We start from the raw sequence: 14,615 nt of genomic DNA on the forward strand, positions 1-14,615 counted from the left end.
GTAGCCATACTGACTTGTTGTTGTGGAGTAGCCACAACTCGTTGTTGTGTAGGCGAGAGACCGTGTCCTTCGCGGCTAGGCTAGCTACGGCAACCCTACCTGTCCAGTCCCTTGTAGTTTCTGAGAGCCTACCGAGGGTCATCCACTTACGTCACTTTGGGACAAATACGTAAGTGGACGACAGCTTTGAAAGTGCGCCCACGGAGCTACAGACTACCAATGATAATACTCCGGGGTATTTTAGCATATATGCTAATGATAAAAAACACACAGATTAGGTTGAATAGTGGCGAAGTGGTCCTTTAAGCTTTTAAGTGAATTGTTCTCAGGAACAGCTCAACTGATTTGGTTGTACGTGTGATGTTATCTGTATCACCCTACTTTGCATAATTCCTCTCCCTCTTCAGTCTTCAGTTCCAAATTTGCATTTCCACTTTGTTTACAATGTCCGCCATTGTTGATTTTCCAAGGTGGCATGGAGAGGAAACAAGCCTGGGTTTATCTAGCATCAGTGTTATAATGACTCAAAGATAAAAAACTATTTGCATATCAACGAACGCACCACCTCAGGACATTGCGGCACTGCAGCTAAAACTGCTCCAGGAGCCAGAAAGAAATAACAAGGACTGGTTATATAAGGCTCAAACCAATAGAAACTAGAACTGCACTCTGTCGAGTACTTGCTTGTTGCACACAAGTAGGCCATAAATGGCCAACTAGTGCGCAAGCAGAGCGTGCAAGTACTGTAGACCGCTACAAACTTTCAAATCTCAGCCTCTCTGTGAAAGAACGTTTGCAATATTGAATTATTAGGTTTAGCTATTTGCTACGTACCTTGCTTTTGGAGGAAAAAAAGTTGTATTTTGAAATATGGTAAAATCTGAATATGATATTAAATATTAAAAATCACACCCAGAAGTGAGGGGCGCTCTTATCATCGTACATCATTATACAGTACATCATCTCATTCCGGGCAATCAGAATTGGCCTTTTTTACTATTTAAAAAAACATTTTTGAATAGTTCAAATAGCCAATCTACAAGCTCACAACGTGTCAATGCTCGAACACTTTAAAAATGTTTTTCAAAATAGTAAAAATCACACCCGTGTGAAGTGAGAGGCGCTCTTATCATCGTACATCATCTCATTCCGGCCAATCAGAATTTGCGTCCTCACATTCGTCTTCAATGTTTGTGTTACGCAATGTCTGTGTTTACACGAACACACACAATTGTCTATTCATTGTCAATGGCATTTAATGTTTGTGTTAGGTCGGACAAAGTTTGTGTTTACACACACACCAAAAGCTGGACATAGGAGGGGCTATCGCCCCACAAAGAATTACACTTGTGTGAAGTGAGGGGCACTCGTAATATCATCATACATCACATTCAGTGCTCAGCCAATCACATCATCACATTCCGTGGTACACACAGACACACAAAGCTGGGCATATAGGAGGTGCCCCTCAAAAAAGACGTTTTTGTTTTAAGGGTAAGGCACCGGCAAAAATAGGGCTCTTGGTGTGCTGTAGAAGTAAAGTGCAAGTGACTCTGATCGATTCCAAATATATATTCTGAGGCATCAGGTACCCCTTGATTTGCGTCAAGGCACCCACTGGGGTGTGACGGTGTCAAGGAAACCCTGGCCTGAAGCACCTGGGGGGGGCCACACTGTGTGTGTGTAAAGCACCCCCCCAACCGCCACCCCACTGCTCCGCATTGCTCCAGGTCTTCTAATTGGCTCCCCATCTGCCCAACCAGCACTCCCTCATCCGTGACTCCACGGGGCACGTTATCAAATTAAGGTTTTAAAGATGCTAAATCACACTTTATGTGCAATTATGCTAATCTGTGCTCCGAGAGTGGAGTCAGAACCTTCTCACCTAAAGCGGCATCAAACTGCCTTTTTTAATTGAAAATCTCTTCCAAATAGACTTTCATCACCTCCTGTCTCTGGAAGTGACAGATACGTTCTACTTACCTCCCCATCAAGAGGTTATTAAAGCAGCTGCTGCTTATTTGCACCTTTTGCAGTGGTGTAAACTGTAAAGCACACTTACTCAAGTACTGTACTCATTACCTTTACTTTACTTTAGTATAATATTTTTTTGTTACTGAGTATTTCAACAGTGTGGTACTTAAGTAAGACATCTTTCATCATAACATGATGAAGTTGCTGATTAATTGTCACACAAAAAATTGCGATTAACAATTTAATTATGTTTTTTTTGCATTGAACATTGGAACGTTACAAGTTGTATTTCTGTTTTGCGTAATCACAAATTGCACAGGGCAGATATGACAAATACCTCAAATATACAAAGAATTCACTGACACATTTAATTATGTAATAATTATTTTTCTTTCCAGAAAATGTACAAAATAGCTGAAATAGTTGATATACAAGCATACAACATGTCACAAAGTGGTGTGTTATAAACCTGTAGATCTGCTATTTTTGAGGGGCGCTAGCCCCTCCTATATACAGCTTCTGTCCCCACACGTCTCAATATTTGCCATTGACAATGAAAGGAGAAATTAGGTCAAATGTCAGCCAAATATGACAGGCAACAGACATTCTGATTGGCCAGTATGAGATGATGCATGATGTACGATGATAAGAGCACCCCTTCACACGGGTGTGATTTTTCAACAAGGAAATTATTGAAGATTATGCAAAAATTATTGTGATTATCTCAAATAATTGCAATTAGGCGATCATGTTTTTGTGTCTTTTGTCAAAGTGTCCTCCTGGCCTAAACATTGTCCAGTGGCTTGCATGAGACATGGGCTGCCATCCATTCCAATAATCATGTCCACAGTAACCTACCTACGATATTTATCCAGCACAGTCCTCGATATAATGTGTGCGTTCACTGCGTTACATTTGCAACATGACACCCACAATGACATTCAGAGGCTGTTTTGACAGCAAAAGTGCTTTGACAAAGTACTGGTTCCATCAGTGCCTTTCATTTGAGTCTCATTTGGGATGAGAGCTCTTGATGTGAGGCTTACTGGTGGTACTCTGGATCAATAGGGAGAGATTTCAATCACATTTCACAGCACAGAGACACAGGGAGGCCTTGACTTTCAGCTCTCATTCATGAGAGTTATGCCCAAGGCCAACTCCATTAAACACACAAAAGGGAGATGGCTCTTCATTCCCTGAGAGGTACAACATATTGTTCTGCAGATGATACACCAGTCAAAGTGCTTTTAACTTCAATGTACATGTACTTGCTGGTCAGGACTGTCCTTATTCATGCAAGTGTCGCAAACTGGCTCAGAGCCCCTGCCTGAAACGTATATAATATCTCCCCTGGTCATGGGGGAATTCCCCTTTAGGCTAGTGTATAAGATGTTTGGCGTAATTGTCCCTTCCTGTGCGGGAGACCCGGGTTCAAATCCCGTGCATTATATTGGTTCCGCTAGTGAAGCAGAGTTACTCTGAGCCTCTGCTTGAACATCAAGGATCAAGGATTGGATTCCCCTTTAGGCTAGTGGATAAGATGTTGGCTTTGGTATACCTTCCTGCACGGGAGACAGGGTTAGAATCCTGGGCGTTACACTTGATCCTCTGGCAGATTCTTTAGACTTTTTAAAAGACTTAAAGGTTGCATCACTTTTTTTTTCAAGCATTTTTTCTAGCTGAAATGAATATAGGCCTATACCCCCCCATAAAGTTCTACAAGGTGATCAATTTGATAATTCTACTTGCACAATATTTAATTTAGTCTCTACTCCTTCTGGTCACAGTACATAATTATGCACACACGTGAAATTTGTCCGTCAAGACATTCCTTGCAGAGGAGTATCAGAGTATGGAAGCGTTCGTTATCAGTAAAGCCTGCTGCACTATGTGCAAATTAAAAACATGTGGCACGCATGGGCCGTTGAGTGATATTCAACGAGCGCTTACAAACTCCAACACTCACATGCAAGGAATTTTTTGACAGGAAGTAGCTCATTAAAGAAATTTAACAAACACTTTGCAGATGGAAAGAGGATAATTCAAGCTTTTCCTACAGCTAATAAATAATTAGAGAGGACTTTTCTGTTTGGATGAATGGGCTGTCTATGGGAAGTAGAACCTAAGTAGCACCTTGCTGGCAAGATGGCTGCGGTCTGAATAAAGACAATTAGTGGATGTTTCAAGTGTCTTGCTCATCGACACAGACCAGGGCAGGAGGGTAAACCTTCTTCTTTCCAGACAGCCTCTCTACCAACTGTACTTTGTATTTAGTGCCTTCAAAACAGATTATTGTGTTTCTGACAAGCAGTGAACAAATCTAAACTGACTGTCAAGGTTGCTAAAGCATAAAGTGATGTGTCTACACTCTGGAAACAGCAGCAGCAGTCGGGTAGTGCTTCTTACTCAATACTCAATACTTCTTACTTAATGCTTCTTACTCACCCCTCTGAAGTTGCTGGTAGCCTGAAAGTACACCAGATAGTTGTTGGTGGGATCTAAGGGAGCGTTCCAGTAGCCGTTGTAGGTGTGGTTGTCCCCCACGGTGAAGGGTGTGGCCTCCGGCAGACTGCTGGGCGCCAGCTCGGCTGAGTAGTAATGGGGGACTCCTTTAGCCTGGGCCTCGTTGTGGGAGTTGGGAGTAGGAAAACAATCGACGTTGCCCAGCTCTCTCTTCTTCACCTGCCTGGACCCATCCTCTTCCACCACCACCACCTGGTACGCACTGAAGGCAAGTAGTCACACGTTATTACACAAGTCGGGTCCTCTGGGACCACAACTACTCCTGGTTGTCCAGCCTACCACGTATATTCAGCTGGTGTACTGTACTTGTCATTCTTGCCAAATATTATTTGAGAAAGACAAGATGATCATGAAACATAGTATTGGTCATGATTGTCACAGTTCAAGTCTGTATACTTACTATACTGTTGTATAAGTGGGTGTCACCCTGTGTAAGCGTGGGCCTACACTTTAACAGTCGCCTATCCATCAGACGACTTCAGTAGATTCAGAACGCTGCCGCTCGGGTCCTTACTAATACCAAGAAAGTGGAGCATATCACTCCGGTCGTTATAAGCCTTATATGGCTCCCTGTGTGTCAAATAATTGATGTCATAATACTACTGTTGGACTATTTGGAATATATTTCTGATCTTGATTCTGATATTATGAACCATCCAGGTGTCTCAGGTCCTCTGGGAATGGTCTGCTTTCTGTGGCAGCATTTAATTTTTATGCACCACATAATCAGGAACAAACTCCCAGAATACTTCAGGTCTGCTCCCACTCATTTCTATTAAAACACGATTAAAGACCTTTATCTTTTCCGCTACCTTTGATTGAGTTACCTTTCTTTCTTTCTTTTTACTTCATTTGTTTTATACATCCTAATGTCATTTTATAATTGTATTTCCTTTGCTTGATGTTCTGTGAAAAGCACATTGAATTGCCTTGTTGTTGAAATGTGCTATGCAAATAAAATGGTCTCATGCCTGCCTAAATCTGACAAATACAACCTGCACATACCTAGAAAAAAGTAAATTACAGATTCTTGGATTTCCATGTCAAGATAAACAGAAAACCTCTTTTGTATATCATACAGCGGGTAAGCCACAATGTCGTGGGGAAGAAGAGTGACAAATCCATGGTGCGGTGCCCTGTAGGCCAGGTGTAGGCAATCAATACTGAGCTGTCAAGCTGCGCTTAATGGTACACCTCAGCTATGGCTGCGCCCAGAGCACCCCTCCGTGGATTTGTCTATACATTGTCATCAGTCTCTCTGGGCTGGTTCTTGTGTATAGAGCATTATGTGTTTGTCTCGTTTCCTCTAGACACCCTATCTTTTTCCATTTTATTTATCAAGCCTCACCACAAAGTAGGTCATAATAATTTGTCTTGTTCTCACCAAGGACTTGTTAGATGCTGAATGTAATTAACTGTCTGGAACAGTGTTCCCAGAGGATACAAAATATGTGTGTTTCTTTGGATACTCATACATACTTGGCAGCTGCAATAATAATCATGTGACCACAGGAAGGGAGGTTAAGTACTATACTACAATAGACAGACACTTCTTTTCTCCTATTGTACATCATCACTAATGAATGTACAGCAATTACAACAATTAAAACTTCAAGGTCTTAGAAACTCACATTTACCTGAGGCAATTTATATGACAAGCATTTAATTATAGGAAGAAAAGTGTAGTATCCACACGTACACATGTCACAATCCTATTCTCACATCATCACTATTAATAATGGAAAGAAACTCCTTTTGCACACCTTGCAATGACAGGTGGATGTGTCTAGCTTACACACTACACAATCCTATTATTATCAATCACATCGTCACTAATTTAAGAAAGCGTAAGAACGTTTTAAAGGTAGGGTAAGTGATTTTCTTTGGTTAAAATAAGTAGTAGTAGCAGTAGTAGATAGTACTCATTGCTATAGAGTGTTTGTTGAATAAAAGTTTCCATGTCTCCATCTTTTTATTAAACAGAAAATGTATTTTCAGGTCGGGATACCAATTTGATCCAATCAGGGTAGTGGGGTACAGATTGCATTCAGAATACAGCGTAAACAAGTGGAATTGTAAGTGATGACACAAATAAATGAGCAGACAAAATTGGAACTGGAATACTATAACATTTTAAGCTGATACATGGCTACTCTCTCCTGATTGGCTGAAATTCTGTCACCTTCTTGAAAATGTATTTTCTGTTTATTAATTAAAGAGCTCTGGAGAGACAGGGAGACCCCTGTTACAGAACAAACACTCTAAAGCGATTAATATCAGAATATAGTGATTTGAGCTTTTAACCAAAAGATATCAGTTACCTTACCTTTCATTCTTAGTAAATAAATTCCTTTTGCACACCTATTTGCAAGGACCTGTGTGTGTGTAGGAGAGAACAGTCAAGTTAGAGAAAATAAGTTAGAGAAAATAAGTGGTCCCACACACTACAGGACATGCAGTAGTGTAGCTATAAATGATGCAGTGTGGTTGGTGGGTGTTTGAACGTACACTTGTACAATACATCAGTAACAAGGTGTACCTGACAGGAGCTCCTCTGCCCACCGCAGGGCGAAGCACAACTGTGATGGTGCTCTCTGACTCGCTCAGCGGAGAGGGGATATCTCCATAGTCAAACACAGGAGCTGCAGAGAGAGAGAGAGAGAGAGAGAGAGAGAGAGAGAGAGGGAGAGGCAGACAGACAGATAATTATCAAAATAAAAGATATAGCATTGACATTTTATAAACACCTATAGGAAAGTGAACCAGACACGCTCCACAAAAAGTCCCTCACATACAGTGAAATATATCCCCCTTAGCCCAGTTAGCTCTGGGCCTGGGACTATAAAAACACTGAGCTACACTTCCTAACCACCTGTCCACTGTACCAGGAGATGCAAAATCATCTACAGACCTCCTGACCAGCAAGGCCTCTATGATATTCTTGAGGGATGCTTAACTGAGGAGGAGGGTGCAGAGGAAATCCAAGTGAATGCAAAACATCAAAATACTACATATAACTATTTCTGACAGAAAATACACAATTTGTATAGTCTTAGCTATGTAAGTAAGTAGCTATGTAACACAGCTGTTTACACTTTTATTGTATTATGTATTGTTTTATTCCTATGTATATTTATATATTCACATACATACATAATGTATTGTTTTGATTGTGTTGTCCCACTTTTGCTTTGACAATGCAAACAAATGGTTTCTCATGCCAATAAAGCTTCTTTGAATTGGAGAGAGAGAGAGAGAGAGAGAGAGAGGATGAGGAAAGGAAAGGAACAAGAAACTATATGAAGAGTAGAGACACACAAAACTATATAGTTCAGGGGCTGTCAAAACAATGTGGGATACAGAAAAGAAAAAAATATATAGTAGGTATTTATGCAAAACACTGAGATATGAAACCATCCAAGCATCTTTGCTTACACACTATCCTTATTCATTACTGTATGTCCCTACATCCACAGCCACCCACACAACGCTACTGATTGATGAGAGCCAGGTGCGCCTGGTGACCAAACACTTGGAAAACAAGCAGGCCCTTACAATTAGAGTTCATTTTACAGCACAACAAGCTCAGCAGAGCTCTGGAGAACAATAAGGCAGAGAGTTCCCACATCTGTCTCCTATAGAGACAACATTAACTGTAATGATGTGAGGGCTGGGCAAACACTTTAAATCAATATCACGATTATTTCAAACTTTTGCATCTATTACGAAAAACTAATTGACTGCCATTGGCATTGATATTCATCATTTCATTCCAACGCACAGCCATTGACGTGTCGTATGTCATGTGGTATTTTCAGTACTATTTACAAAAGAGGGTGCTCTTCTGGTGAGCAAACCAGCTCACCAGAAATGTTGGTGGTGATCTCTGTGAGGGCCGTCTGGCCGAAGCCCTTGGCGGTGCGGGCGCGGACAGACACCAGGTAGGTGGTTCCTGGGTGCAGGCCTGAGAACATGTGGTAGGTCTCGTTCCTCAGCTTGGAGACGGTGCGTCTGGGCCCCGGCACGTTGATGCTCGGGTCAGACGACTCGATGCTCTGGTAGGAGATCTGACAACAGGAAACACATAAAAACACAGCCGGGGATTAACACTGTTATGTGTCGTTTCTTTGTTGCCATGGCAGTTTGATGCGGAGGATGTAATACCGGTTTACTGTTGATATAATGAGAGCAGGCTTTTGTTAATTAATCTTTAGCTTCTCCAGTAAATCTTATGCTGATGTAAACTAACCGTGTAGACAGCCTGCACTTTACTGAACATTTGGACACACTTCACACATGGACTTCATGAGATTTTAGTTCTGTCTCCCTGGTCTTTGCAGGGAAAACTTTGAGCTAAAACAGTTTAGAAGTCAACAGATATGAAAACAGCATAAAAACACCCATAGCGATGTTGGCATGGAGCAGCACTCCCGACGCATCACTGTGGGAGAACATCTGGCAATTAATGTGACGATGAGAACAACATGGTGATGTCTCCTTAACCCTAGAGGATGAGAACAACATGGCATCGATGTTATTTTGGGCCAAGCCTGCGACAGTGAACCAGCCGGTGAGGTGTCGGTGGATACGTGCTGTTCAGGGGTTATTGTGCCTACTTACACCCTCGCCACCCACAGACATGTCTCAGCCTGCGTGGCACTGTTGCCAGGTACCCAGCAAACTCTGTGACGTAATAAAGATATGTTTCAGTGTCGGGTGGATTAAAGGTAATGCCTCTATGTACATGTATGTAATCTGAAACCTATCTTTATTACGTCACCAATGAAAGCCGGTTATATCCCGTCATTGATACATATCTTCATTCATCAGTATATATACCACGGCATACACATAAGTGACCACAATATACTACTATTTTTTATATACGTTACGTGTTAGCTAACCATTATTGAAACATATCGTAATTACTTCACCATTGACGGCCAGTTATAACCCGACTTTAGTATTTAATTTCAAGAGGCTGAGATTTGAAAGTTCGTAGCAGTCGACAGTAATTGTGCGCTCTGCTTGCGCACTAGTATATGCCATTTATAGCCTACTAGGGTGCAACGCGCAAGTAGGCACTCGACAGAGTGCAGTTCTATAGTTAATTATACAGGTAATTTAATTTGTCCTTCAAAAAAAGCGGCTTTACTTCCCCTCACCACGCTCATCTCATTATCGCAGACGGAACTACAGTAGCCACTGTCCTGTGAGTCTGTTATTTTAACCACTAAAGGTAGGGTAAGTGATATTTGTTTGTTAAAAGGCGGAGTGTTTGATCAGTAATAGGGGTCTCCCTGTCTCTCTTTAATACACAGAAAATACATTTTCAGGTAGGTAACAAAATTTCAGTAGCCATTTAGCAGCTTCATTTTTATAGTGTTCTAGTTCCAATTTTGTCTGCTCATTTCTTCGTCATCACTTACAATTCCATTATCCTGATTGGATAAAATTGGTATCCCATTTTACACAATTTCTGTGTAATAAAAAGCTAGAGAGACATGGAGACTCCTGTTACTGAACAAACATGCAATATAGAGCTTTTTAGCACTTATTTGAATCAAAGACAATTAGTCAAAGCTCTCCTCACAATAACAGTAAATCAAAAACACACTAGCATAGAGCCCTGAGGGACTCCACTCAACAATATGGGGTTATAGTGGTTATAAGGCTATTGGACAGTTGGACAGTCTGTCTGTTTTGTACAAGACGCAGGTGGCAAAACGCTGTGCGTTTTGTGTGTGTGTGTGTGTGTGTGTGTGCGTGTGCGTGTGCGTGCGTGCGTGCGTGCGTCCTTCACAGCAACACACCGGACAGTGTCCCCTCACCCACACCCATGCACTGACCACAAACAATGCTTAATTTGAGAACTTTACACTACAATGTGTTCTAATATTTTCCTCTTATGCATCCCACGCTCTGCGTGATATGAGGCCATCAATAATGAATTAGAAACATATAAAGTTGCCCCCTTGTGGAGGCATCTCTTAGGCAAATAAGTAATTATAATGCTTGTCCCCCATGTAATTACAGCCTAGAGTCTGGTTTTCAATCTCATTACCATAAGAATGAATAAATCTTACGGGCTGTCAGGAAGGATCCTTTCTTACTACTGGTTGGGGACTCATGTGTATCGCTTAGCGGCCTCATTGCTATCAACTGTTGGACAAACGAACTAACAAAAACAAGATTCTAATAATGGGGTTGCTTGATCTGTCCAATTGAAAAGGTTAGCTAAAGGAATTAGCATTTGTGTGGCTATCATGGCCTTGAATACTCTTACAGTATATTCTTGAAATATGAAAAACATTTCTTAAACTTAAACTTAAAGGACGCCAGTGATTTGAATTGTTTTGAGGGAGGAAGTCAGGGCATCCCACACTTGGGTGGCAGTGCTGTAGAAAGAGAATGTATCTGTAGTGCAGAGGCATACCCGTCTACAACTAGAAATGTCTGTCTGTCTCTAACTCTGTATGTCTGTCCCTACAAACATTGTACAAGCACGGCTCAGCTCATGCTGCTATGCCACTCATAGCTCAGAACATAAAACAGGCCTGAAAAGACAACCGTATACTCCATTATATGAAAGTGGCGACCGTAAATCTACCGTTTAGCATTGCTCCGGTTACTATGGAGAGCCTCCGTCCCCACCAGCGATGGGATTTTTAAATCCAGCTCCATTGAGCCTCCATTATAACAGGATTTTCAAAGCGCTGTATCTCTAAAGCTTCGAGCGCTGTCCATGGTGAACCGCCGCGCATCCCGGTGATCGTATATCATTTGTGAGTTTGTATCGCGTCGCTGAGCACATGCAACTGTTAGTAATGATAGCTATGGGGTATGATCATAGCTATGGGGTATGATCACAGAAGGCTTGATGGCTCAAGGCGGAGTCTCTGACATAGTTCACCCGGCGTAGTTCACCCATCTTGCCTCGGGGCTGGATAGTACGGTATGTTCAATGGCAGCTCAAACTAAAACAGTCATAACTTGCTCAAATCTTGACGGATTTACAAACGAGTTGGTTTATTTCAAACGTTAGCAACGTGGCGTTTTATATGAACGCATATAATTATGCGGACGTCTCTGACATTTATAACAAACCAAACCGTTTGAAAATTGGTTAAAACTTTAGTAAGGAGAATTCCATTTCTTTCTTACCTTTCTTTGTAGTCGTTACGTCCCCCCACCAAAGAGGTCCAGGTGTTTTTTTGTGCAAAAACTCCTTATTGGCTATTTCCCCTACCAAAAGCCCTCAATGAATTGCATTGAATGGGAATTGAATGGGGCTATGAGGTGTTGTGCTAATTCGCTTATTTCCATCTAAATAAGTAGTAGAGTGTGCCGCTTGGGATATTATTTACATTATGAAGAGAGGATATATATTTTAAAAAAATTGAATGATGGAAATAAGCGAATTAGCACAACACCCCATTCAATTCCCATTCAATTCAATTGAATTCATTGAGGGCTTATGGTAGGGGAAATAGCCAATAAGGAGGTTTTGCACAAAATAACACCTGGACCTCTTTGGTGGGGACGTAACAACTACAAATAAAGGTGCTTCTAGCATGGAATTCTGCTGAGATCAGCAGTTTCTGTAGACATTTTTAAGAACAAGCTTAAAACTCTACCATTTCCAGATGTTTCATGATTTTTCCATGTGGGTATCGCTATTTTGCTGTTTGCTTTGAGATCAATTGTATCTAGAGGCTGTTTACTGCTCTGTACTATTCCGTTTTTATGACTGTGAACAAAATACATTAAATGTATTTTGCTAAAAACTGTGTAAGACATTTTGTTACACAGTTTTTAGCCCGACTAAATCTGTTCAGATGGCTTACCTCGTATTGTGAGATGAGGCCATTAGGCTCTACAGGCTCCTCCCACTTGAGAAAGATCATATCGTCCAATGGGGTGAAGGTCAGGGATTCTGGAGCGATGCCACCAGGAACTACAGAGAGAAAGAAACAAAGGTTTGTATTCTCACTAACAAACAGCAACGTGGACTTGAATGTTAATGAACCATAGAAAGACACAAAACAGCGTTCTCACTAACAAAGAGCACTGTGGAATCAACATTAATGGACTCTTGTGCCTGTAGGCCAGATAATAAAAACACATTGGACAGAGCAGAAAGGCAGTGAACCAAGAGAGGCATGGGGGGGAAATGAAAGGGGAAACAGCTAGATGTTTTAGGATGGGAAGTGATGAAGGGCCGTGCAGACTGGTCCCGCTGCATGAATTGGGATTGTGTGTGCCAGCGCTGCAGGCTTCCCTCCACTGTCTGATAACAGAGCACCAAGTCTTAGAGGATGACACGCCGTTTTTCTTCTTTAGCGCCATACTGACGGGAAAAAAGCATTGAACTGAGCAAAACAGCCACAAACAGGACCTTTGTCTTATACCCTGAGCCTGTATTTCTGCCTCCATGAAATGCATGTTCCTAATGCATGTTCCTAGCATGAAAGGAAATTCCCATCAACAAGAGAAATGTTCCTAAAAGACAGAAAGGAAAATTGTAATTTACAATGAAAAGTATTTCTCCATCTTTCTCCCTCTGTGTGCACGCACACATACGGAAACACGTCTGTGTGTCCATGTGTGAAACTGTGTAATTGCAAGCCAGTTCCTTGCAACAACTCTCTGAGTCAGGCAGAGGACACTTGAGACAAACCCCGTCGTCTCCGTGGATCATTGGCAGTCAAATCTGCTCCCTGTGCAGCACAAAGCATTACAGCCACGTTAGACTGTGTAGCGAAACAAGAAATAGACACAGGGGTAACTTTCACCAGCTGGGTTTCAATTATTGTTATCTCCGAGTCTGACAGTGGTTCCTGTACTGACAGAGAGACCGGAGTACTGTCAGATCCTTTCGAAGGAAAACGTTTCACCAGAAACATCAAGAAAAGCAAGGTGCAGGGGGCTCAGGGTAGTCGACACATTTCATTTGCGAGTTAACTGAACCAGTCAGGGCAAATACAACTAACTAAAATAATGATGATACATACACGACAATCCATTTGAAAGCTACAGGCTATGAATGCATTAGTGGTGTTTTTCCACCGGCTCCTATACAAGCTTGGGAAAGCAGGGGTTTTTTCCGGTCATGTGATCGACGTGTAATGTGGTGTTCCGGGAACCCCCAAAACCAATGGTGACCCTTAGGTTAGCGAACAGCGCCATTGGGAAAAAAAAGACGTCATTCTCAGTCAATGAGTTTTAATAGTGCCTTCTGCTTCTGTATGTCTTCTGCTGTTTGGGAGAGCTGTGTGTTATGATGACGGCCACCGTCCAATGTCACCAAATTCATCACAATCATCATAATGTTCCACTACGTCCCTTACTGTCACCAAGTGTCATTCCATTAGTGAGCAACGTGTTGTTTATTCTACACAAGAATACACATCTGACCTTCTTGTCCCAGTGCATTTGCATAAGAATGCGTGCAATCTGCTGATGTGCACAGGAAAATATTAAAAATACAAAGATGAGCTAAATCATTTTATCATCTTCCTGCTGGCCATGGCCTTCCTGATTAATTTTTCACTTGGCTCCGTTTAAATGGCTGATCTTCTATTTAGTTATGCTGAGCCAGCTTCTTTTATGAGTCAATATTTGTGTGTGTGTGTGTGTGTGTGTGTGTGACTGTGTGGTAAAAAAAACACCAGAAGGCATTATTTTGTGTACACATTGCATTATGTGAGAATGCAGTCAATTCACAGCATACTAATAGCAACAGATATCAACTTGTTCAACACAGAAATGATAATAAATGCATCCGGGTCGAGACAGAGTTTCACTACCGTGGAGACAGAGATTCTGTCTGGGTGGCACCACCGTGGAGACAGAGGTTCTGTCTGGGTGGCACCACCGTGGAGACAGAGGTTCTGTACTGGGTGGCACCACCGTGGAGACAGAGGTTCTGTCTGGGTGGCATCACCGTGGAGACAGAGGTTCTGTCTGGGTGGCACCACCGTGGAGACAGAGGTTTGATCCATCCACAGTGCATTTGTCATACCCAGAGGCCTCAGTGAACAAAATTACTTGGGGAGAAAAAGAACATCCAAATAGATAAATGCATTCCCACTTTTCCTCACTAGGACAAGGTTGTA

At 41.9% G+C, this 14,615-nt stretch overlaps 1 protein-coding gene across 1 annotated transcript in view; it reads right to left on the reverse strand.

Annotated features, from left to right (window-relative positions):
• LOC308332153 (receptor-type tyrosine-protein phosphatase U-like) overlaps positions 1-14,615 on the reverse strand; it is a 165,620-nt gene that overhangs the window by 51,254 nt on the left and 99,751 nt on the right. Inside the window, exons 9-12 of the mRNA XM_080787820.1 lie at positions 12,345-12,454; positions 8,363-8,564; positions 7,037-7,139; positions 4,420-4,699 (exon numbers count right to left, since the gene is read on the reverse strand). Coding sequence (XP_080643946.1) covers positions 4,420-4,699; positions 7,037-7,139; positions 8,363-8,564; positions 12,345-12,454 — 695 coding nt within the window. The remainder of the gene's footprint in view (positions 1-4,419; positions 4,700-7,036; positions 7,140-8,362; positions 8,565-12,344; positions 12,455-14,615) is intronic.

Source organism: Protomyctophum bolini (assembly GCF_963924005.1).
Source record: "Protomyctophum bolini genome assembly, chromosome: 17".
Taxonomy (NCBI): domain Eukaryota; kingdom Metazoa; phylum Chordata; class Actinopteri; order Myctophiformes; family Myctophidae; genus Protomyctophum; species Protomyctophum bolini.